Genomic DNA, 25216 nt, shown 5'->3' with positions numbered 1-25216 from the left:
CACTTGTGTTGTGGAGGTCACTTGGCCTGAACACCTCTTTATCACATACCAAAAGATGTGCAGAGTGGTAATGATTAGAAAATTGAGGGAGTTATATTCTTTTTGCTCCTGACTTAGGTGTTTCCCTTTAATCTTTGTTCTATTTTTGTCTTCCAGAATCTGAAGGCCAGAAGCACAAAGGATTCAAAAGAGCAGACGACAAAGAACTCGCTGGAGAGTGAGGACCCGTTTTGTACTTTGTGTCGTGGCTTTTGTTACCAATAATAGGATCAGAATCCAGTGGGGGATTATGGGGGTGGGCATGTCGACCTGAGCTCTGCTACTTTACATCTTGTGTATAACATTTCACCTCTGAGGCAGTGGAAGAGGGAGGGAGGTCACTGCTGCAAAATGTCATAAAAAGAAAAACAAGTGATCGACAATCTCCACCTTCAGTGATTATCTGATTGTGTGTGTGCAGCTGCACACAAGTCACGCTGTGGTTGCTCAGCTTGTCTTGTCTTGTGTTCTCTTCAAAGCTCTGCTGTACAAGCCTGTGGATCGAGTGACGCGCAGTACACTGGTGCTTCATGTGAGTAGATGAGATGATGTTTACCCCATATAATGGGTGGGAGATGGCCCCCCTCTCACTCACTATGCCTCTCTGTTTTGGGGTTGATAGGATCTGCTGAAACATACCCCAGCAGGTCATCCAGACCACCCCCTGCTGCAGGATGCTCTGCGCATCTCCCAGAACTTCTTATCCAGTATCAATGAAGAGATCACTCCTCGCAGGCAGTCCATGACCGTGAAGAAAGGAGAGGTAACTCTGCTGGATGGGCATGTTTGAGCCTTGTGAGATGGGCAGTCATTCTGACTGCTTGAGTCTTGTGGAAAATTGATCTAGGGACCCTTCTGACCTTGGAATGAGGTGGAGGAGGTGTCTTCAGTCTGTTTGCTGCCCTTACCCTGCTTGTATCTGCTCTGCTCTTCCCACAGCACCGGCAGCTCCTGAAGGACAGCTTTATGGTGGAGCTGGTGGAAGGAGCCCGGAAGCTGCGGCACGTCTTTCTCTTCACAGACCTGTGTCTGTGTGCCAAGCTGAAAAAGCTGATAGGGTAAGGATTTCTTCCACATACTCTACCCTTTCCATCCTCATCCCATCTCGCTCACTCTCTTCTTCCTTTGCAGGAAGAGCCAGCAATATGATTGCAAATGGTATATTCCACTCTCGGATCTCAGCTTCCAGACGCTGGACGAAGTGGAAGCAATTCCCAACATTCCAGTGGTGCCAGAAGAGGAGCTGGAGGCCATGAAGATGAAGATCTCCCAGCTGAAGAGCGACATCCAGCGGGAAAAGGTAGAGAGGACAGGGTAGACCTCTTCCCTACAACAGGGACAAAGCAAACTGGATGGCAGGGGTGTAAAATCGTCTCCCCATGACAATAGGATAGGATAGTACAGGGAGTAAGTCTTTAAGCGTGCTTTCTTTTTCTAGCACCATGAGCCTTATTTCTCTTTCACAGCGAGCTAACAAGGGCAGTAAGGTGATCGAGAGGATGAAAAAGAAGCTATCTGAGCAAGAGTCCCTGCTCCTGCTGATGTCTCCTAACATGGCATTCAAATTCCAGAACCGTAATGGCAAGGTGAGAGACCTGGGCGGGCGGCATTTCCCGATGACATGTCTAATTTTTCTCACATGTATGTGCATTTTCCTTAGTTTAACAAGAACGTCAGTGCATGGCTATCACTTGGCTTTCAACAAAATCTGTTCCATAGCAGATTAACACCTGTCTCATTCTCCCCAGTGTGTCCTGTGCTTGTGTCTTTTAACTTTGGGGGAGGCCTGACATTGTTCTGTCTGTCTGCAGAGCTACACCTTCCTTATCTCGTCAGACTATGAGCGGGCTGAGTGGAGAGAGAACATCCGGGAACAGCAGAAGAAATGTGAGCGTTTCAGGTGCTGAGGGAGCTGCTCTTTGGCTGTGTGGCCACTGCTTGCTGTTTGGGGCTTTGGTCCATGACATGGCTGGCTGAGCACTTCTTGCCACTTAAACAGTTGGTTCAAAAAAGGTTTGGAGAAGTTCTTGGAGAAGTCCATTAACGGCTATTCATCAAGTTTACTTGGGGAATAGCCACTGCTATTAATTGCATCAGTAGCATGGGATCTTCTTAGTGTTTGGGTAATTGCCAGGTTCTTGTGGCCTGGTTTGGCCTCTGTTGGAAACAGGATGCTGGGCTTAATGGACCCTTGGTCTGACCCAGCATGGCAATTTCTTATGTTGTGAATTCTGCTCCCTCCTTGGTTGGACACTGGCATGCTGTTTGTGTCGAGCTTCTGTAGTCTTGTTATGCCATGATAATATTTACCACCTAGTGTGTTTTAATTCTGATATGGTACCTGAGAGAGATGTAGAGATGGCATTGCGTAAGCTCTCTCCTGTGCCTTGAGTCTCCATTGCATCCTCCCCATCCTTTCTGATGCACGTCAGCTTGCTGCATTTCGCCTCTTTCCCCTTTCATTGTGTTTGGGTTTTTTTCGTTGCCTTTTATTCCCTGTGCTATTTTACATTCTAAAGAAGATGGTGCTGAGGATGGGAAACTCAGCATTTGGTGCAGTGCTCACTTTATTTTCTTGACTTCCTTTACAGGCTTTAAAAGTTTTTCACTAACTTCTTTAGAGCTGCAGATGCTCACAAACTCATGCGTTAAGCTGCAGACAGTGCATCACATCCCACTGACTATCAATAAAGAAGGTAGGAGCATTCCCACATCTGTAGAGTAGCTAAGAGCACATCGCACTTCTTCCAAGACCAGTGGTCTTAGATTCTGAACTTTTCTTGCCCCTCCAGAGTTAGTTTATGCTGGAGCTGGATGCTTTTCCAGCTGCATAAGGTAACTTGATATGCCCTCTCTGCTTTTCCACAGATGATGAATCCCCTGGACTGTACGGCTTCCTGAATGTCATTGTCCATTCAGCCTCTGGATTCCGGCAGAGTGCAAGTAAGTTTCAGATAGAGGGGTCCTTGGGAGGGATGGGTGACGGTGGGCTCTCATTTCTGCTGTGGTGTGGTCAATATCTCCCCCTCTTTGACCTGCAGATCTATACTGCACCCTGGAGGTGGATTCCTTTGGCTATTTTGTGAATAAAGCCAAAACACGAGTGTATAGGGACACATCTGATCCCAACTGGAACGAGGTAAGTGCTTTTTGTTAACACGTTATACAACCAACGAAATCAGTAAATGATGGCAGATGAAGACCAGCTGGTTCATGCAGTCTGCCCAGTTAAAACCTTTGTTTCTCTTACATTGCCTAGACCAGTACTAGCTCCCCTATGTCGTTTATCCAACCTTCAGTGACCAGATTGTGTACACTCCTCCTCCACAACCCTGAGGGGCAAAAGAACTGAAATGAGGCAGGTCGAGAGGTCACATGCCCGAGCATTGGCTGGAGAGGGAGAGGAGCTACAGCAGGATGAGTTTATAATAAGCTTTCAAGAAAGGCATGGTCCCAATGCTAACATTAATGAGCATGGGGTGGCCAGATGTTTCAGAAACAGCTTCACTATAATTTATTATAAGATTTGGGAGGTGGCCTGGATGTGAGATTAACTCTGGTCTTCTAACAATCCAAGGGGAAAGCAAAGGTTTTGAAGGTTAGCACTGTATTAGAATTTAAACCTGTCTGGGACAGAAAGGGCAGAGTTAGGAAGAGAAGGATAAGTCTAATAGAAGATTTGTGGGAAGCTGGTGTTTTAAGTATGGAAATTTATATAAATAACTCAAAGTGATAGATAACAGAGAAGAAGAAATTCAACTGGGCAGACTGGATGGACCAATTTGTCCCTTACAAGCCATTGTTTTCTGTGACTTTGTACCTGAGACTAAAGGTCACAGTAGGCAGAATAGGCAAGTGCTTAGAGTGCCACGATTCTGGGGTGGGGCCACTGTGGCATCTTTCCCATTCACACAGGCCTGGAAGAGGCAGTGGTGCTGCATTTTGGGGGGTTTTTTGTCTTTGTCTAATTGATATTTTATTGGAGTTTTGGAAATTAATTTGTATGATATTTTAATTATTGGATGTTGTATTGATGTGGTTTTACTATTGATTTATATACTTTGATTTTTTTTTGAGGGGGGGGTATGTATTTATTTATTTTTAGAATTGTTTTCCATTGTTGTACTGCATACAGAGTCTGGCCTGTGATTTCCAGTTCAGTTTGAATGCATGTTTTAATTATATTTTATGGTCTGTCTATTCTGAATGAGGTGAGGATTTCTGCTAGCATGTTGCTTCTATGTAGGGATGTATAGGAGCTTGGCTTGTTCTTTTTTCCTAATAGGGAGGGGTTTTGATGTTTTTATGGCCTGATGTAATATTTGCATTGTTGCTTTTTCATAGGGTTGCTTCTGTTTTAAGTTCTGGCAGTTAGTGCTGTTTTGGTATGAGAGGTTTACTATATTATAATTCAGTTAATGCGTGGCTTTCTGAAGGTGAAGCCCGCGTGTAGCCAGATGGACTCAGGACCAATGGGTTGTGCTCCCCTGCCAGCAGATGGTGACGGAGTCAGGTTTCAAAGCTGACGTCACCCTCGATACACCCCGGCAGTGACCTCAGCCCTTCAGTATTTCTCAGACGCCAGCAGATGGTGGACGTACCTCTCCTTATGGAGATTGTTGTACTTTTTGGAAGGAGAAATTCTATATTTAAATTGGAGAAAAAAATTGAGCCCCACTCTCCTGTGGTGATAACTAAAGGTTCGTCTTCTAGTTGAGAATTCCTGAGGTGATTTCTGAGATCCCTCAGAGGTGTTCCTTGGTTCGGTAGCCAGTTCCCAGGTTGGACTTTGCCGCTTAAGCAGCTGAAAAGCAACTGGTGCAGGAAGCAGAGTGTGGAGGTGACGGCAACGGCCAAAAGCTCTCTCCTCCCACAGCCGGAGACTGTCTCTGTGCTCAGCTGGTAAGTGCTGAACCCAGATAAGAACATTTTTTTTTTTAATCTCCTGATTCAGAGACATTTAGAGGGGTTTTGGTAAGACTTCCTGCTGTCTCCTAGCTCAGCGCATCATACAGACAACATTCCTGGTCCCATTGTGGTAAGGGAAAATGGGCTTCCAAGTGGGTTGAATGACCCGCAAGTGGGCTATGCCCCACTTTGTTTGGTCGGCACATCTTGCGTGCATCTTTGTGCCGTATTATCCATGTGGATAAGGAAGTTGATGTCCCAAGGGCATCAGTTGTTGCATAGAATGTCTGTCGTGAACAACCTACTAAGCGCAGTGTAAGTTAAAGTCGTGCACACGGGCTGTGCGTGCGCCTCAACGCGTCCCGCCTAGGCACCCGAAATCTGTGCACATAAAAACTTTTAAGCACGAGCCTTCCTTCCGAACACAGTTACCATCGCCAGTGGCTCTGGCAGTCAAACTTCAGTACCTTTCTCACTGTGCTGCTTGTCATATTAGGGCTTTACAGTCTGACCTGTATTCCAACATATTGGGATTGTGAGGAAGCCCACGGAGAGTTGGCCTCCCCGGACTTTGCTAAGCCCGGTTCCTCCCATTCAGAGGATGGGTTAGCCACAGCCTTAACAGCAAGTACCCTGGATCTGAGTGCCCCTGGGACTGGGTCATCAATGGGAAAGGGAAATTCAGTGGTACCTACCCCAGTACTTCCTGGGCTAGGCATGGACCCGGCTGCCTTCTCGTGGGTGGAATTTTTCCAGGGCCTTTAAGCCTTCGTACAGGCGCAGTCTGCTACTTCACTTGCCCCTGTCCGGATGGAACATCAGCTAGTAAGCCCTCCTTCTCCCAGTTCTATTGGCAGACCTCAAGGCATGCCTCGACTCACCAAGGGTTATTCCTGGCAGGGACCCAGACAGCATGGACGAAGAGGAGGATACAGATTCCTTGGAAGATGGGGAAATTCCCCCGGTTTAGAACTGTATCAGACTGTTACGGTTTTTCCATAGAAACGAATTGCTGGCCCTGGTTTCTCAGACCCTGAAGATGCTGGGAGTTCTTGGGGTGGATTCTGACGGAACCAAAGAAGAACCCCATTCTCATTTCTCTGTGGAAAGCCTCCTGCTATTTCCAGAACTGGAAGCCATCCAGGAGTGGATTGAACTGGAATGGGATACCCCAGAAGCAAGTTTTAAAGGGGGACAAGTGATATAAGCTCTATACCCAGTGGATCCGGCAGTGAGAGTGTGTTCATGTTTCCCTAAAATGGATGTGCTCCCAGTGGAGGGAGGAGTAGCCTTAAAGGATGCGCACGATAGACAGATGGAGTCAATCCTTAAACAGGCCTTTGACGCAGTAGCAATGATCCTAATGATTGCTTCTGGTTGTGCCCTTTAGCTTCTTCATGCCTATTCATTTCTCAGGAGGTGGATGACTCTGGGGTGAATTCAGAGCAGTTATGGAACTCGCCTCTGCCTTTTTAACTGAAGCACGCTCGGATCTAGTCCGTTCTTCAGCCAAAGAAGTGGCCCCTCTTGCGACCAGAAGACAGCTATGGCTGCGGAATTGTTCAGCAGACGCAACCTCTAAGGGCAAATCCTTTTCGGAAGCAAATTGGAAAAGCTAGCCAGTAAATGGGGCGAATCTCCAGTTCCCCAGCTACCAGAAGATAAGAAAGCAGTTAGAACACCCTTCACCTATGAGGGGTTGATCCAGGGGCTCCCAATGCTTTCGCCCCTACAGAAACTTGACATTTCAAAAGTCTTGGCCCTTTGGGAGGTTTCAGTCCTTTCGTAGTTGACAGCCCAAGAGAGGGGCAGACTCGGGGTTCAAGTTAGCCCCGAATCCCCCAATAAAAATTTGCCAACCCACCCTCAAAACGAGGAGATGAGGGACAGTCAATCCCCTTTCTACCAGAGGTGGGTCGAGATCACTTTGGGCAAATGGGTACTGGAGGTTATACGAGAAGGATATGCGCTGGAATTTCACAGCACTCCTCAGGACAGATTCATGTCTCTTTGCCACTCCCAGCACAAGAAGCAGGCAGTGGAGACTACCCTGTTAAGGCTCCTCAGGATGAGGGCTATAATCCCGGTATCATGCACCCCAGGACAATATGGGGCGTTATTCCATCTATTTCATCGTACCCAAGAAGGGAAGGTTCCTTTCACCCCATCCTGAACCTCAAGAGTGTCAACAGACATCTGCGAGTGAATCATTTCCACATGGAAATCTTACGTTCTGTGATGATAGCCATACAATCGGGAGAGTTCTTAACCTCCCTGGACCTTTCCGAGGCCTACCTACATAATCCAATCCATCAAGAACACAGTTTCCTACGCTTTGTGGTACTGGGTCGCCATTATCAGTTCCGGGCTCTGCCCTTTGGCTTAGTCACTGCCCCCAGAACATTTTCCAAGATTATGGTGGCCGTAGCGGCAGCATTGAGAAATGAGGGAATCCTGGAGCGCCCATACCTGGACAACTGGGTTGATCCAGGCCAAGTCCATGGAAGAGTCTCTCGGTGACCTTGCTTCAAGAACTCAGTTGGGTCGTAAACCTGGACAAAAGCAGTCTCAAGCCCTCCCAGTCCTTGGAATATTTGGGAGTCTGGTTCGACACAGGGCAAGGTCTTCCAACAACACAGATAAGGAAGTTGAGTCCCAAGTGCATCAATTGATGACCACGATACGCTTGACTGGGTGGAGCCTTCTCCAAGTTCTCGGTTTGATGGAGGCAACCCTGGAGGTAGTGCCGTGGGCGAGGGCACACATGCGACCACGTCAATGCTCACTACTGTCATGTTGGAACCTGCGGTCTTAAAACTATTCATTTTGCCTCCACTTGCCGATGGGAGTATGCTCTCTGCTCCAGTGGTGGTTACAGGAAGCTCATCTGAGCAGGGGTGTACCCCTGTCCTCTCCGAACTGGCTGGTTCTCAACAGACACGAGCCACCAGGAGTGGAGAGCTCACTGTCAGGAACGGATGGCCCAGGGACTTTGGACCGAGGAAGAGGCCCTCTGAAACATTAACTGCCTGGAAGCCCGGGCAGTCAGATTGGCATGTCTACAATTCAGCCACAGACCTCCAGGGTCAAGCGGTCTGTGTAAAGTCGGACAATGCAACGATGGTAGTCTACATCAACCGCCAGGGTGGAACCAAGAGCCAGCAAGTGTCAGAGAGAGATCTCCTTATGGAATGGGCAGAAGTACATCTTCAGATCTCAGCCTCCCGCATCGCAGGAAAAGACAACGTCAGAGCAGACTTTCTAAACAGGGAGAGCCTGGATCCAGGAGAATGGGTGTTGTCGGCCAAAGCCTTTCAGCTGATAGTAGATCGCTGGGGTCTCACGTCCATCGACCTACTGGCTTGTATCTCACAATGCGAAGGTTCCCCCAATTCTTCAGTTGCAGAAGAGATCAGTTGTCCCTGGGGATCGACGCTCTCGTTCAGACCTGGCTGGAAGGGGCAGGGTCATTTTCAGAATCGAGCACCACGGGGATTAGTCCTACTAGTAGCTCCAGATTTGCCCAGGCGTCCATGGTATACGGAAACTCCTGGCAGAGACCACCTTGTGCCTCCCAGCATACAGGGACTTGCTACAGCGGGGACCGGTCCTTCACGAGGATCAGACTCTATTCTGTCTTACGGTCTGGCCCTTGAGAGGGCTCATCTGATGAAGCGCGGATATTCTGCGGCAGTAATTTCCTCCTTACTCTATGCTCGGAGGATCTCTACCTCCCTAGCGTATGTGTAGGTCTGGAGAATATTTGAGGCCTGGTGCAAGGAACGCGGTGTGTCCCCCTCGGGAAGTCAAAATCCCACTAATTCTGGAATTTTTGCAGGATGGCTTGAATAAAGGTTTGACCCTTAACTCCTTGAAGATCCAGGTAGTGACTCTCCTGTTTCAGAGGTGAAGTGAACAGAACACACCTGTCGGCTCATCTGGACGTGGCCTGTTTTTTTGAAAGGGGTGAAGCACCTCCGGCCACCCTTAATCTATTAGAATTTTTGGCAGGGCCCTCCATTTGGCTGCTGCACAGTCTTTCCTTGCGTTTATTAACCTTGAAAATGGTGTTTCTGGGGGGCTGATGACGTCAGCGGCTCGAGTGGCAGCCTAGCCTGGAGCTCCTGGCTATGCCGGATAGCATCCAGATAATATCGTAGCCATCCCTCCACCTTTTGACGCGGCTCCAACACCAAGCTCACCCCCGAAGGCTGCTGATGGCGAATCGGGCCCCCAAACCCGACTTTTGCAAGTTTTCCTACCAGAAATCGGCCCGGGAAAATTCTCCTGAAAAAAACAAAATGGCCGCCGTGACGGGAGAAGCGATCTCTGAGGCCTCAGCTGCAGCACCGGCACTCCCCGATTCGGAAATCCCTACTCGGGGTGAGTTTAAGGCTTGGTTTGGGGAGCTCAGCCACGATCTCAATTCTTTTAAATCTGAGATCCGTGAAACGGTGGGTGAAATGAAGGAGGAACTGTGTGAAATGGGGAGGAGGCTTTTTGAGTATGAAACCCTCACTGAATCTCAGGCAGATAAAATGAGCTCGCTGCAGAATAGCCATAAGGAAATGGCTAGTGAAATTCAGCAACTCTCCTCCAAACTGGAAGATTTAGAAAACAGGAATAGGAGGGCTAATCTGCGCTTTCGGGGCATTCCTGAGACCTCTGACTTTGCTAACTGTGTGCAAGTTATTACAGAGCTTTGCACTGATTTATTACAGCAAGATGCAAACCAAAATGCTGCAGGCTCTGGAGGGTCTCTAGTGGTCAAGCTGGAACGGGCTCACAGGGTCCAGGGTCAGAGAGCTCCTAATCAACCCAAGGATGTGATCGCTTGCTTTCATGATTTCCCTGTGAAAGAGAAGATCCTGGCCCTGGCGCGCCAGAGGGGGAAGGTGCAGCTGCAGGGACATGATGTGCAAGTCTATGCTGATGTTTCCCCGACTACTATGAAGAAACGCCAGGCTATGAAACCTATTACTGCTGTTTTGATTAAAGAAAACATCTGGTACCGCTGGCTCTTCCCCTTTGGCCTCAGCTTTACTGTGCAAGGTACAACGCACAAGGCACAATCCGTGCATGAAGCGGCGGGCATCTTGAAGGACCTTGGCTATACTGTGACGGATTTGCCGCCATCTTCCTCGCCACGTGCCGACCGCAGGGAGGAACCTCGCTGGCAGCGGATGGGAAAGGGGGGAAAGAGACTGCGACGCACCCCGGATCCAGATATCGCGAACAGAGCCCCTACATGATCTGGCTGCTTTGGCTCTGAAGGCTTTGACACTGTTTCTTGTTAAGCCGCACCGGACGTGGAGGGTTTGGTTACTGGTTATATGTTTGATAATATGCTGATGCTGCCGGGTGGGACGGCACCTGGGAAGCTGTCTTCACTCACCCCTAGATGATGGGGGACCCAAGAGATGATTGTGGTTCCTTTGGGAGGGGGGGAGGGGGGGGAATGGGGAATAGTGGGGATCTCCTCTCTGGGAGTGCATTGCCTTGTTGTTTACTGCCCGGCTCACTGAGGGCTACGTGCTGCTTGGTACTATGTTTAGTTGTCTCTTGTTTCATGGGGGGACCTCTCCTGCTCTTATCTCTGTCTGCTCTATATATGCTGGGGCACTTGAAATGCACCATCACTTGTCCGGATGGCTACCTTTAAGGTACAGTCCTTTAATGTTAAGGGACTGAATACGCACCGTAAGCGTAAATTACTATATAAAGATCTGCAGCGTGCTGATATTGCGATTGCTTGTCTCCAGGAGACACATTTAAAGCGGCGCTATGAGCATTTAATGAGCTCTGCCCTTTACCCGCATCAGTATTGGGCGGCTAGCTCTAAAGCTGCTAAATATGCAGGTGTGGGGATTCTATTTCACAAGGACTTTGCTTTTGAATTGCTTGATAGTGTTGCTGACCCTTTGGGTAGATATTTATTGCTGGTCCTTAATATTGCTGGGGTCTCGTATACATTGCTTAACGTATATGCCCCCAATGTTCACCAAGCCAAATTTTATGATGCGCTGGTGAAGCTGGTCCTCTTGAAAAAAGTGGGTCACTTGATGGTGATGGGAGATTGCAATCTGCCCTTAGACCCTGGTCTTGATTCCTCGGGGGGGCGATGTTCTACTTTGAAAAGAGACCGCAATAGCCTCCTTGCTTTTTTGGACCACTTTCAGCTGGTAGATGTGTGGCGCTTTTTGCATTCCACCCAGAGGGATTATACTTTTTTCTCGAACCCCCATAACCTATACACTAGGATAGACTATGTTTTTGTGGATAGGGGAGTGATCCAAAATGTGCGCAAAGGGGTTATAGAGTCGATCACGTGGTCCGATCATGCTCCGGTGTGGGCTGAGCTGACTTTCCCTAATTATGACAAAGGCCAACGCTTTTGGCGCCTAAACGATAGCTTACTTGACAGTGACTCCTTTGTGGATCAATGTCGGCGGGTACTTACAGATTACAGTTCTCATAACCTTCACCCTGACATCTCGCCCATCACTTACTGGGACTGTTTAAAAGCAGTGCTTAGGGGGACTTTTATAGCTCGGGCCTCTTGGGTTAAAAAGGAGACCCAGCGGGAACGTTCGCTCCTGACTGCCAAATTATTGGACTTAGAACAGCGCCACAAGCAAACCCCCACTGAAGTGCTCCGTTTGGCCTTAGCTGACTACCGATCGCAACTTGGGGCGCTGGATGCGGCCAAAGTTGCGCATGAGCTGGAGCAAACGGAACAAGTATACTTTGAAGGGGGCAATAAAGCGGGGAAGTTGCTTGCGCATAAGTTGAGAGCCAAACGCTTACAAAACACTATTACTAAAATTGTAGGTGCTCATGGTGCACCACTTACCTCCAATGATGCGATCCGTGACTGCTTTTTACAATTTTATTCTGCACTGTATTCCCATAACCACTCTATAGAGTTCAGGGACATACAATCCTTTTTACAGGACACTCCCTTATCCCAGTTATCAGAGTCCGCCAGGGATACGCTAGACAAGGATATCTCAGAATCTGAGGTGTTATTTGCCATTAAGCAACTTAAGGCTGGCAAGTCCCCGGGGCTGGATGGGTTTACTGCCCGGTTTTATCAATGCTTTGCCGGTGATTTACTTACCCCACTTACGGCCATGTTTAATGCCTTGCGACACGAGGGGGTTTTGAATCCTAATTCTAATGTGGCGGGTATAACGATCATTGCAAAGCCGGGACGGGACCCTACCAAGTGTGGCTCTTATAGGCCCATCTCATTGCTGAACATAGACCTCAAGCTTCTGGCTAAAATTCTGGCTAACAGGCTTAACGGTTATGTAGCACAACTCATTCACCCGGATCAGGCCGGTTTTATCCCTGGTCGCATGGCGTCCGATAATGTGCGGAAGTTGTTGGATTCCCTCTGGTGGGTTAAGCGCCATCATATCCCCTTTCTTTTTATGGCTATGGATGCGGAAAAGGCCTTTGATTTGGTTCACTGGCCTTTTTTATTTCAAGTCTTGCATACCATGGGTTTTGGGCCTTTTTTCATTACCTGGATTCAGAAATTATATGATAAACCGAGGGCCTGCATTAAGGTAAATGGGGGCTATTCCCCGTTCTTTATTGTTGAGCGGGGCACCCGCCAAGGTTGCCCGCTCTCTCCATTACTATTTGCCCTATTTATAGAACCTTTGGCCCAACGGATCCGGTTGTCGAGGGACGTGATGGGCATTAGTGTGGGGTCATATTCCTCCAAGTTGGCGATGTTTGCTGATGATGTCATTCTGACCCTTGCGGACCCTCAGCAATCGTTGCCAGCCGTGGTAGAGATTATTAAAACCTTCAGTCAAGTGTCTGGCTACTCCATTAATTGGGACAAAACCGAAATCCTTAATATTACGTTACCGGAGGACCAGGCACGGGATCTGAAAGCCCGTTTTGCTTTTAAATGGGCAAAGGAGAAAATTAAATACCTAGGTATATATATAGGGGCTCATTCTGATGTTTTTAGGCTTAACTATCCACCTCTTCTCGCTAAATTGTACAGGGAAATGGAGGAGTGGAATCGATACCACATTTCGTGGCTGGGACGAATTGCTACTTTTAAAATGAACATCCTGCCCCGGATTGGATACCTTTTCCAGACCATTCCTTGTGTCATACCACCTGCACTGCTTCTCAAGTGGCAACGCAGGATTATGAAATTCCTGTGGCAGGGGAAGCACCCCAGGGTGGCCCAGAAAGTATTGTTTCAACCTCGGGTGCGGGGGGGCCTTGCAGTGCCTAACTTATTACGGTATTATGTTGCGGCTCAATTACGAGCTGTTGTTGATTGGCACAGAACCACCGCCCGCAAACCTTGGGCGATTCTGGAGCAGGAACTTATCGGGCCACACCTGCTGACTAATATCCTCTGGCAACCTCCTAGCTCTGGGCCCAAATTGGAAGGCCTACCGGACACGGTTCAGTGTACCTTACACCTTTGGTATAAATGGAAGCCTCAGGTGGTGGGGTCCAAGGTGGGGTCGGTCCTTTTTTCCCCCTTTCACTCTGGGTCATTCTTGGGGGGTACAGCTCCGCAGGTCTTTGCAGATTGGTTGGCTAAGGGTCTTTATAATTATAGTCACTTCTGGGAGCACTCCTCGTGGGTGACGTTCTCCACTCTCCAGGCCCGGCATGACTTACCTCAGGGGGATTTCTATCGCTACCTCCAACTAATGAGTTACGCAAGAGCGACCCATATTTCCCAGGATTTACTCCAGCCAATTGGTCTCTTTGAGAATTTCTGCCGAGCGGCTGACAAAGTACAGCACTTAATGTCCAAAATTTATAAGCTGCTCCTTCAGGGTATGGGAACGCGCCCAACATACCTGTCCGCCTGGGAGGCTGATCTGGGGTCCCCGCAGGGTGACGACTTTTGGGACACTATCTTTACAGTGGGGTGTAAGGGTCTTATCTCAGCCTCCTACTTGGAAAATAGTTTCAAACTCCTTTATCGGTGGCATTATACCCCCGCTAAACTCCATAAAATTTATTCCACGGCCTCGGATCGGTGCTGGAGGGGTTGTGGGGAGCGAGGTTCCTTTTATCATATGTGGTGGGAGTGTGTTGCTGTTTCCCAGTTTTGGCAGGGACTGGCTGTGTGGCTTTCAGACATATTGCATGTTTCTATTACTCTAACCCCCATAGTTGCCCTGCTTAACTCAGACTATCCACAGCTCGACACGGCCTTACAGCGTTTTGTTAGATTGGTGGTCACCTCTGCTCGATGTGAGATAGCTTTACACTGGAAGTCTCAGGGTGTACCTACATTATTGCAGGTTCAGTCACGGGTGGCAAAGGTTTGTACCCTTAGTAAGATTACGGCGCACCGTCGGAAACAAATAGGGGCCTTTCAGCGTACCTGGTCTTTATACCTAACATGGCAACAACAACAGAAGAAGATATGATTTCCTTTTATGTTTGATTTTCTCTTATGTTATTTGTTCATACTACCTTTGCAGGAGCTCCCAGGGATGGTAGGGGAGAAGGGTGGGGGGTGAGGGGAACAGAAGGGGGGGGATATGTTTACACAATAACTGAGAAAAGCAGAGAATCTGTTGTAAGTCTTTATTGCATCTATTCTACTGTCAATTTTGTTATTGTACATGCTTCACAGATGCTGTATGGTTTTGTATTGTTGGTATTATCTTTCTCTAATAAACCTTAAATTTCAAAAAAAAAAGAAAATGGTGTTTCTGGTGGCGATATGCTCAGCTCGTATCTTTGAATTACAGGTATTGTCATGTGAATCATTCCTCCAGATGACTCCAGGAGTGTTAGTTTCGTACCGTTCCATCTTTCTTGCTGAAAGTAATTTCGGAGTTTCATTTGAATCGGTCCATTTTATTGCCATCCCTAGATAAGCACAAGGGTGCAGAAGAATACTGCCTTTGTCATTTGAATGTCAGTAGACTTTGGTGTGGTATTGAAGTTTCAGAACCAGTCCGAAAGACAGACTGCCTGTTTGTCCTTCATGATGGAAGGAAGTGGGGTGAACCAGCTTCGCAGGCTACTATAGCTCGCTGGATTAAGGAGGTGGTCACGGGAGTCTGTGTGGAGGAAGGAAAACAATTACCTTCTCAGGTTAATGCTCATTCCACTAGGGCTCAGGCAGTCTCATGGGTGGAAGCTAGACTGCTGTCTCCCGTCGATATCTGCCGAGCGGCGATGTGGCCCTCTTTTCGCACCTTCTTCAGGTTCTATTGCCTGGACGTCTAGGCCCAAGATGATTCAGCCTTTGGAAGGGCAGTGTTAACCGGACCGCGAGCAGCCTCCTGCCCCAATCGGGAGTAGCTTTTGGACATACCATTCGTCCTGAGTCCATCTGGCTACATGCTAGGAAATGCAGAAATTACTTACCCGATAATTTTGTTTTCCTTAGTGCAGACAGATGGACTCTGCATCCTGCCCACGGCTGCCCAAGAATGGTGCCAAGGATTTTTCCATGGAGTGGATATCGATTCCAAGAGACAACAGGTAAGTCATCCAATCCCTAGATCAGGGCATCTATATTCTTACTGAGGTTCAGTGTTTGGTTGAGTACAGTTATGGTTATTTATCTTAGTTTTAAATCTTATTTTAATCAAGTTTTTTCAATAGTATGTCCGCAGTGGCTTTTGAAGAGAATACTGAAGGGCTTAGGTCACTGCAGGGGTGTATCTAGGGTGACGTCAGCTTTGAAATCTGTCTCCATCTGCTGGAGGGAAGCATAACCTGAGTCCATCCGTCTACACGAAGGAAAACAAAATTATCAGGTAAGTAATTTCTCCAATACTGTATGGGTTCCAAGTGTTTCTTGCGATATTCAGTAGTTTATAGCTGAATAACTTTATCCAGTTAACTCTGGTCATGTTTTCTGGTTAACTCTGAATATCAGACTTGGCCACATAACTTATCTGGCTAACTTAACTCCGCTTTGGAACACTCCATGTTATCCAGGTAACTTTTAGACAGCTAATGAATTATCAGTCTGTAATTCAGCCAGATAAGTACCCAAAATATTCAAGTTGGCATTTAGCTAGATAACTGGAGTAATCTGCTTAAATGCCTCTGAATATTGACCACCTCGTGTCGTTTTTTTTTTTTTTCTCTCATATAAAATTTGTTATAAATGTATAATTTCTAATTGAGTGGGAAGGGAGGGAGTGCAAGGCAGTAAAGTTAGGACACCTGATACCCTTGGTCACAGTGAATGTCTATGACATTCAGGATTTGGTCTCTTGATTCCCAGGTCATTATTCTAAGCACCATCTGCCCTGTGAGAGGAAGGCAAACCTGAGCTGTGGGTGTGAAGGGGATGCTCCTTTTCACTGTCCACCTTTGTCTCCATATTAGTGTGGCAGTGGTATGCCATGTCCTTAATGGCAAAGCAATTGTGCCCTATAGGCTTACAGCTTTCCTTATTCCTCTAATGTAGGAGTTTGAAATTGAGTTGGAAGGCTCACAGACTCTGCGAGTCCTATGCTATGAGAAATGCTGCAATAAATCCAGGTTCACCAAGGAAGATGGTGAGACCACGGACCGAATCATGGGCAAAGGACAGATGCAGGTGAGATACAGACTTTGATACCCTGAGCTCACTCTGTACTCGAGGTGTACATGGATTTCATTAGAGGTGGGATGTGAAGCAAGAAGCAATTGGGAATGAGGGCTGGGGGCCAAGGAGAAGAGCACCCCTTCTACAGCAGATGGGCATTGGGTACTAAGGGGATCAAAGGGAGTGACCATAGCTTTTTAGTGTGGCGTCGGTGACAGGGGAGGAGTAATGATGTTTTGAGGGGTTTCTCTTCACACCCATTCCCATAAACAGATTCTTTGTGTTGAGATTCCAGAGGATGGAGGTGGGAGGGTGCTGTCCCTTAATGTTTATATTGTAATTGTAGTAGGGAGGAGGAATAGCCTAGTGGTTAGATGAGTGGGCTACGAACCAGGAGACCAGGGTTCGAGTCCCGCTGTCGCTTCTTGTGACCTTGGGCAAGTCACTTTACCCTCCGTTGCCTCAGCTACAAACTTAGATTGTAAGCCCTTTAGGGATAGGGAAATATCTACAGTACCTGAATGTAAACCGTGTTGCTATATAAATAAAATAAATAAAAAGTTCCCTGTACGTACCCGATCAGTCCAGACCATGGGTTGAGCCTCCTGTCCAGCAGATGGAGACAGACCAAAACTGAAAAGGTTTCCTATATCAGGACAGAGCCTACCCTGCAGCCCTTCAGTATTTCTGTCTCCAGCAGATGCCAGACAGCTCACACTGTGGTTCCCTATTAGCTTGCCCTTTTTCCCCTCGGGGTTTCTTCTTTGATTCTTTTCTCTGGGGCAAGCTCAAGCAAGTATTGTTTCAAGTGTGGTTTTTTTTTTTTTTTTTAACAAAAAACTTTTAAATTTCTGTCATTTTATTTACTGTGTCAGGGAGACAGCCCTGTCTCCCTCGCTCTTGGAGTTCCTAGGGGGGCTTGGCCCCTTGATTTGCTCAGCCTAGGTTCCCTTCCCGGTGACCTTCTTGTGGGCGATACTGGTGGTGCCAGTCACTCCCCCTTAGCCTGCTGTCTTGCCCCGGGACGTTCATTCCTCGGGTGCACTTTCAGGGAAGCGCATTCCCCCGTAACTTTCTGTAAAAAAAAAAAAAAAAAAGGGAGGGTGGGGGAAGCAGTCAAATTTTGAACTTTTGTTGTGCAAGTTAAAAAAAAAAAATGAAGGCAGGAAGATTTTTATTTGTAGGAGGGAGCAGGGTTTGATCTGCTCCTCTCCTCTGGGACTCCCCTATCAGCTGTTTTTTTTGTTTCTTCGCGGCTGTGTGTATTTTGCTTATGCCACGCTCGAACTTGTGCCTGGCCTGTGGAGAGCTGGCCTCCTGGCTCTCCAGAGATGGGGTGTGCTCCCGATGCCTTCCAGATGGGGAGGGCTCCTCCGCGGCAGTGCAGGTAACTCGAGCCCAGGGTCGGGCTCCCCGACGCATGGTCAGGGCGTTCCCATCCCGAGAAATCACGGGAACGGCGGCCATTTTGGGTATTTCACCCAATGCAGGCTCTGCTTCTCCAGGGGCAGAGGAGCCGAATTCACGGCTTTTACCCCCCAATCATAGCCCGGTGCACTCTTGGGGGAGAGAGCATTGCTCGGAGGGAGTGAACGCGCTGGCTCTTCCTCGGCCTCCTGACGTCCTCCTCTACGTGTTTCCGCGTGGCCGTTAGTAGGGAAGTTTCTCCGGAGAATAGAGCTCCATCGCGGTCCGGTCATTCTCGTGGCCCCTGAGTGGCCCCGCAGGCCATGGTTCGTGGATTTGGTAAATCTGGCGACGGACGGTCCTCTTCACCTCGGCCACCTGCCCCATCTTCTTCGGCAGGGTCCCGTATTTTTCGACCAGGCGGATCGCTTCTATTTCCACTCTGCTCAGGGCTCGCAAGCAATCTACATCTCTGACCTATGTCCGGGTCTGGAAGGTTTTTGAAAACACCTGTGAGGAGTGGGCTGTTTCGGCACGTTAGCCTTCGGTCGCTGTAGTCCTCACCTTCCTGCAACGGGGACTATCCAAGGGTCTTTTTGTCAGCTTGTTGCGGGTACAAGTTTTGGCTCTCGGTTCCCTCCTGGGCACCATTGAGAGGGTCAGGTGGTGGCCTCTCATCCAGATGTAGTCAGTTTCCTCAGGGGTGCTAAACACCTGAAACTGCCTGTCTGGCCCACTTGTCCCTCGTGGGGTCTAAATTTGGTGCTTCGGGCTCTTTGTTCGGCCCCTTTCGAACCTCTCCATCGGGCTACTCTCAAGGACTTGACGCTCAAGACTGTCGTCTTGGTTGCCATTTGCTCCACCAGGAGGGTGTCTGAGCTTCAAGTTCTTTCTTGCAGAGATCCTTTTCTATGGTTTTCAGACTCTGGTGTCTCTCTCAAGACAGTACCTTCTTTCTTGCCGAAGGTAGTTTCCTCCTTTCATGTAAACCAGTCGGTGGAGCTCCCCGCGTTTTCTTCTGAGGATATTGCGGGGTCCGGAGGCGGTGAACTTCGCCGTCTCAATGTTAAATGTGTGTTGCATTACCTTGCTGTTACCAATGACTTCCGGGTCCCTGATCATCTCTTTGTCCTGTGGAGTGGTCCAAATAGGGGCAAACAAGCTTCTAAGACTACGATCGCTCGGTGGTTGAAGGAGGCGATTTCTTCAGCCTACATCTGCAAGGGCCGGGTGGTCCCGGAAGGCTTGAAAGCTCATTCTTGCATTCTCAAGCTACTTCTTGGGCAGAGAGTCAGTCGATCTCTCCACAGGAAATATGCAGGGCAGCTACATGGAAATCCCTAATACCTTTGCTCGTCATTACCGCCTTGACGTTCAGGCGCCAGTCTTTGGTTGTTCCTTTGGTTCGCAGGGGCTTCGAGTGGGACTGTCTAGGTCCCACCCCTTGTAGGGAAGCTTTGATACATCCCATGGTCTGGACTGATCCGAGTACATACAGGGAAAGGAAAATTAGTTCTTACCTGTTAATTTTCGTTCCTGTAGTACCACGGATCAGTCCAGATGCCCTCCCGTTTTCTGTCCGCTCAAATTTATTTCCTGTTCTCCTTCTTATAGGAGTAATTTGTCTCTGCATGGCTCTCATGGAATTTCATTACAGGCACCGGAAGCATCTTTATGATGATCAGAGGAAGTCATGCAAGAGCATTTTAGTAACACAGTTCATTCACTTGTTCTATTGTTCTGATTGTTTACACTAAATTACTAGTTATTCTGTTACTTGCTTGACCTTGTACCTTTTTTCTGCTTTGACAATGGTTATACTGAAGGGCTGCAGGGTAGGCTTTGTCCTGATATAGGATACCCTTTCAGTTTTGGTCTGTCTCCATCTGCTGGACAGGAGGCTCAACCCATGGTCTGGACTTGATCCGTGGTACTACAGGAACGAAAATTAACAGGTAAGAACTAATTTTCCTTTTTCCTCCTCCTCTCTCATCTTACAGTTGGATCCGCAGATGTTGCAGGGTAAAGACTGGCAGCGTACCATGATTTCCATGAATGGCGTGAGTACACAGAGCATGAGTTGGGGCATATAGAGGCTGTAGCCCCCTTCTCTGGCTACGGCCTCTCATTTCTTGTTACTCAAACACCATAGAGCGTAGCAGTGTATAAAGATGCTGCATGGTGTCTCCTATATATTAGGAGCGCCTTTGTTTTGGAAACTTAAATCCTGTCTCTAGGCATAGGGTATCTCTTCCAGGTAGTTACCCTTTGACTTTAGCCACTACTCAAAGGGAGCTTCTGGCCCACCACATGAGTGCAGAATGTGAAAATGGGGAACTAGGGGATGGTAAAAGACAGTGAATAAGAAGCAGATGATGGAGTGAGTCGGGGGGGGGGGGGGGTAGGTGGGCTCCTGAGGAGGTTAGAGTGACAGATGAAATGCTGGTAGGTATGTAAGAAGTAAAGAGACTGAGGGACTGTTGGTTTAGAAAGAGAGAGGTAGTGGAGTGACATTTTTGCTACGATTAAATAGGCAGAGAAGAGGGAAATGGAAAAAATCAGAGACAGATGAAGGGAAGAAATGGAAAGGAGACTGTGGAAAAGAACTTGGGAGAAGATGAGATCAGGAAAAAATAAATACCTAGACAACAAAAGTAGAAAAGTGTGTTCAGTTTTTAGAGGGGAAGATTTCAACATTGGGAATGTGCATTTATCCCAGGACAAGCAGGATGATAGTCCTCACATATGGGTGACATCATCGATGGAGCCCTGACACTGAAAACTTCTGTCAAAGTTTCTAGAAACTTTTGACTGGCACACTGAGAATATCACTGAGCATGCCGTGATATTCTCAGCCACAGGGGTCTCCCTTCAGTCTCTTTTTTTTTTTTTTTCCGTGGTGCTGTAAGCCTCGCGTGATAGGAGCTCTGTGAGATTTTCCTTCACTTTTTTCCTCACGGAAAATATAACTTTTCAGTCACACAATTGTCTACTCAGGTCTCCCTTTGACATACCGTTCGGTGAGTACTTTTTGAGTCAGTTTTTTCGGTCGATTCCTGTCACCTTTTATTCGGTACCCACAGGCCATCGACCGTTACCCGGCCTGTATTTTCACAATGGCCTCAGGATTCAAAAAATGTCCAAATTGTATCTGAACAATGTCGATAACCGACCCACACAACGTTTGCGTTTATGCCTGGAATTAGGCCACGATGTCCGTGCATGTACAACTTGTGCCCAGATGACACTGAAGGACAGGCGTGCCCGGTTGGATAAAATGGAGGAGCTGTTTAAAAAAAACTCACTCCATTGTCATCTTCGACATTGTCACCATCTGTTGAAAAACATTGCGGTAAGAAAAAGGCCGATGACCGTCTGTCACCGACCCCCATCAGGATCTTCCATAGCATCTTCATCGACATCTACTAGAGAACATGAAAAAAGACACCATCGACACCGTTCTGTCTCCGATCCATCGGAGGGAACTGCATCCGCATTGGCACTGAAGGACATCGAGCCGATGCCGAAGTGAGTCTGGGTACTAGAGCCACCATGCCCCTCTGTACCTGAGATACCGAGGTGCTCTCCACCTGGATCTGTGTTAGCGACTGTGCCACCACGCTCAGTCGTGGAAGAGCCAGTAGCGCCAGTCTTACTTCTCCTGTGACAGTGGACCCAGTCCCAGTCTCCAGGGAAGAAGTGACTTCCATGTTCCAACAGGTGATCGTCGAGGCATTCCAAAAATTCCAGCCTCCTTCCATGCCAGCACTGATGCCAGAACAGTCGATTTTTCAACCTCTTCTAAATAGAATCAACACATTAATCGGAGCTTTCCAGCACAGACACCAATAACACAGACAGCTCCCCCGATGTGGCCATCGACACCATTGATGCCTAAACATCCACCGATGATTCCGTCTATTCCAATTCCAGGCTCATCGGAGGACGATGGGAGGGACTCGGACTCCTTCCTGGGGCCATCGGGCCTTCAACACCCCCGGGCACAGACATTATCTTAGATGCCACTCCCTGATCCATCGATGCCATCATGACCCGGTCCATCGGGCGATGCCAGCCATCAATGCCTTTCGATTCCCCATCGATGCCTTTTCTGCCTCCGAAACCAAAGCAGATTCCAACTCAACCATCAGTCTGCTTCTAAAACAAAGCATCCTCTTCCGAAACACAAACTGGATCCTTCTGGGTCACCTTATCTACCTCACTACAGTCCTTGGGAGGATGTAGACACTGACATTGATACAGAAGATTTACAGTCAGAGCCTTCTCCACCAGAAGAGAGAAGGAAGTCCTCTCCTGAGGACCTGTCCTTTGCAAATTTCATAAAGGAAATGGCAGATATAATTCCCTTTGAATTGTATATTGAAGAGGATACAAGACTCTTGAAGTGTTGCAATTTGTTGATGCACCAAAGGAGGTGATGGCAATACCCATTCATGAAGTGCTTCTGGAACTTCAGCATCGATTATGGGAACATCCTTGCTCTGTACCGGCTGTAAACAGAAGAACAGATGCAACATACCTGGTACAATATGCCCCAGGTTACCAAAAACCGCAACTGCCACACCATTCAGTGGTCGTTGAATCGGCTCGGAAAAAAGCCAGGAAACAGAAACCACACTCTTCTGCCCCACCAGGAAAAGAACAGAAGTTCTTAGATGGCTTAGGAAGAAAGATTTTTCAGGGATCCATGCTGGTATCAAGGATTGCGGCATACCAGCTTTATATGATGCAATATCAAAAACTTGTGGAAACAAGTTCAAGATATTGCCAATAACCTCCCTCAATAACAGCAGCTGGCACTAAATACTTGGATTGCCAAAGGCCTTGAATCTGGCAAACACGAAGTACGGGTGGCTTATGACTCATTTGAGGCATCCGCCAGTCTATCAGCAGCTGGAATCAAAGCACGAAGGTGGGCTTGGCTCAAGGCCTCGGACCTTGGTTAGAAGTCCGAGAGACTGGCAGATCTCCCATATACTGGAGACAATCTCTTCGGAGAAAAAATTCAGGACACTGTCTCCCAACTCAAAGATCACCATGAGACACTCTGTCAGCTCTCCAGATTACCATCTGATCAGCCTTCTTCCATACGAAAACCTACCAGAAGAGTTACCAGGAGGCCCTTCTATAGGCCTAGAAAGTACTATCCACCTGTTTCTTCAGCGCGTTCCTACCGTCCATGCCAACCAAAGCAGACAAAAATTCAGCCACCTCCACAAACTGGTCCAGCAGCTGGTTTTTGAAATACATCAAGAGAACAGAAGCCTCTCCTCCAATCATATGCCCCACTTACCAGTAGGAGGTCGACTCCATCATTTCAAACATCAATGGAGTCTCATCACCAAAGATCAATGGGTATAAGCCATAATTCAAAACAATACCCCCGCACTCGCCACCCATCACACTTTGGATAAGCACTGTCATCACATCTCAACTTCAAGTAGAACTCTCAACTCTGCTGACTATCAGGGCTATCGAACGAGTTCCCCGGTCTCAACAAAGCAAAGGGTTCTATTCCCGCTATTTCCTAATTCCAAAGAAAACAGGCGGCCTTCACCCTATCTTAGACCTCCGCAATCTCAACAAATTTCTTCAAAAAGAAGTTTCGGATGGTATCCCTGGGAACCATTCTTCCTTTGCTTCAACGAGGAGATTGGCTCTGTTCTCTAGATCTTCAAGATGCTTATGCACACACCCATTTCCACACAACATCGCAAGTACCTACGATTTGTCATGGGAAAACATCATTGCCAGTATTGAGTCCTGCCATTCGGACTTGCTTCGGCTCCTCGAGTATTCACAAAATGTCTAGCAGTTGCTGCTGCACATCTAAGAAAAAACAGCATCCATGTTTTTCCCTACCTAGACGATTGACTAATCAGAAGTCCATCCAGACAGGGAACTCTGTCTGCCTTAAAAAGCAACTAAGTCTATTACACTACCTGGGATTTCTAATCAACTATCAAAAATCCCACATCGAGCTGTCTCAGCTCCTCAAGTTCATCGGAGCAGACCTTGACACCACAGTGGCGAAAGCTTTTCTTCCAAACGACCGTGCCAACAATCTAGCACGATTGGCGAATTCAATAACCCACTGCCAGTTCGCCTTTGCCCATCAACTTCTAGTGCTACTAGGACACATGGCCTCTACAGTACATGTTACCCCTATGGCGACGTTAGCCATGTGAAGAACTCAATGGACTTTGAAATCTCAATAGTTCCAAGCTTTCCAATCACTGTCGTACACAGTTCAAATCACCCACCAATTATGCCTTTCGCTCCATTGGTGGACAAATCAAGCTGCCTTAAAAGCTAGTCTCCCATTCCAGCAATCAACTCCACAAGTCATCTTGACCACAGATGTCTCCAATTTGGGATGGGGGGCACACGTTAACCTTCAAACACAAGGTACATGGACTACGCTCGAAATAAAGTGTCAAATAAATTTCTTAGAGCTTTGAGCAATGCGTTATGCCCTTTATACCTTCAAAGACTGCCTCTCGAACAAAACTGTGCTGATACAAACAGACAACTCAGTAGCAATGTCATACATAAACAGGGAGGCACAGGCTCTTATCTGCTCTGTCAAGAAGCAGTACAGATTTGAGCCTGGGCTCTTGAGCACTCCAGTCATCTCCAAGCAACTTATTTGGCTGGCATAAAGAACATTCTAGCAGACTCTCAGTCAACGTTTCCATCCCCACGAATGGTCTCTGGATCCAGATGTAGCGAGCAGAATCTTTCAGCGTTGGAGTCACCCAGCCATAGACTTCTTTGCGTCCAAACTGAATCACAAAGTGGAAAGATTCTGCTCCCTCCACTGATGTCGACCAACGTTCCCCAGGGATGCATTTGCTCGCCCCTGGAACACAGGTCTTCTATATGCGTATCCTCTGATCCCGCTCATATCCAAAACTGTCGTGAAGCTATAACAGGATAGAGGAACAATGATCCTCATAGCCCGGTACTGGCCTCAACAAGTATAGTTTCCCATACTCCTCAACCTCTGTATCAGAACTGATTCGCCTGAGCACAGCACCCACTCTCATAACTCAGAATCAGGGCAAATTGCGTCATCCCAACCTGCCAACTCTTGCTCTGACAGCTTGGATGTTGAAAGCTTAATTCTGCAACCACTTAATCTTTCAGCTCAAGTCTCGGAAGTCATTGTAGCTTCATGAAAGCCTTCCACACATAAATCTTACCACTCAAAGTGGACAAGATTTACCAAGTGGTGCACGCAAAATGGTTTTGACCCCTTTTCTTGCCTCACTCCTTCTTTTA

The 25216-nt window shown here is 47.7% G+C and overlaps 1 protein-coding gene across 1 annotated transcript in view; it reads left to right on the top strand.

Moving 5' to 3' along the window:
• Positions 1-25216, top strand: part of BCR (BCR activator of RhoGEF and GTPase) — a 77793-nt gene that overhangs the window by 31814 nt on the left and 20763 nt on the right. The window contains exons 6-17 of the mRNA XM_029572019.1: positions 157-217; positions 519-571; positions 662-802; positions 979-1097; positions 1171-1339; positions 1506-1625; positions 1851-1926; positions 2631-2735; positions 2908-2982; positions 3081-3178; positions 16385-16516; positions 19912-19971. Coding sequence (XP_029427879.1) covers positions 157-217; positions 519-571; positions 662-802; positions 979-1097; positions 1171-1339; positions 1506-1625; positions 1851-1926; positions 2631-2735; positions 2908-2982; positions 3081-3178; positions 16385-16516; positions 19912-19971 — 1209 coding nt within the window. The remainder of the gene's footprint in view (positions 1-156; positions 218-518; positions 572-661; positions 803-978; positions 1098-1170; positions 1340-1505; positions 1626-1850; positions 1927-2630; positions 2736-2907; positions 2983-3080; positions 3179-16384; positions 16517-19911; positions 19972-25216) is intronic.

The sequence above is a fragment of the Rhinatrema bivittatum genome, chromosome 11, assembly GCF_901001135.1.
Source record: "Rhinatrema bivittatum chromosome 11, aRhiBiv1.1, whole genome shotgun sequence".
Classification (NCBI taxonomy): Eukaryota; Metazoa; Chordata; class Amphibia; order Gymnophiona; family Rhinatrematidae; genus Rhinatrema; species Rhinatrema bivittatum.
Note: the sequence above shows the minus strand (reverse complement) of the source record. Positions and strands in the feature narration are given on the sequence as shown.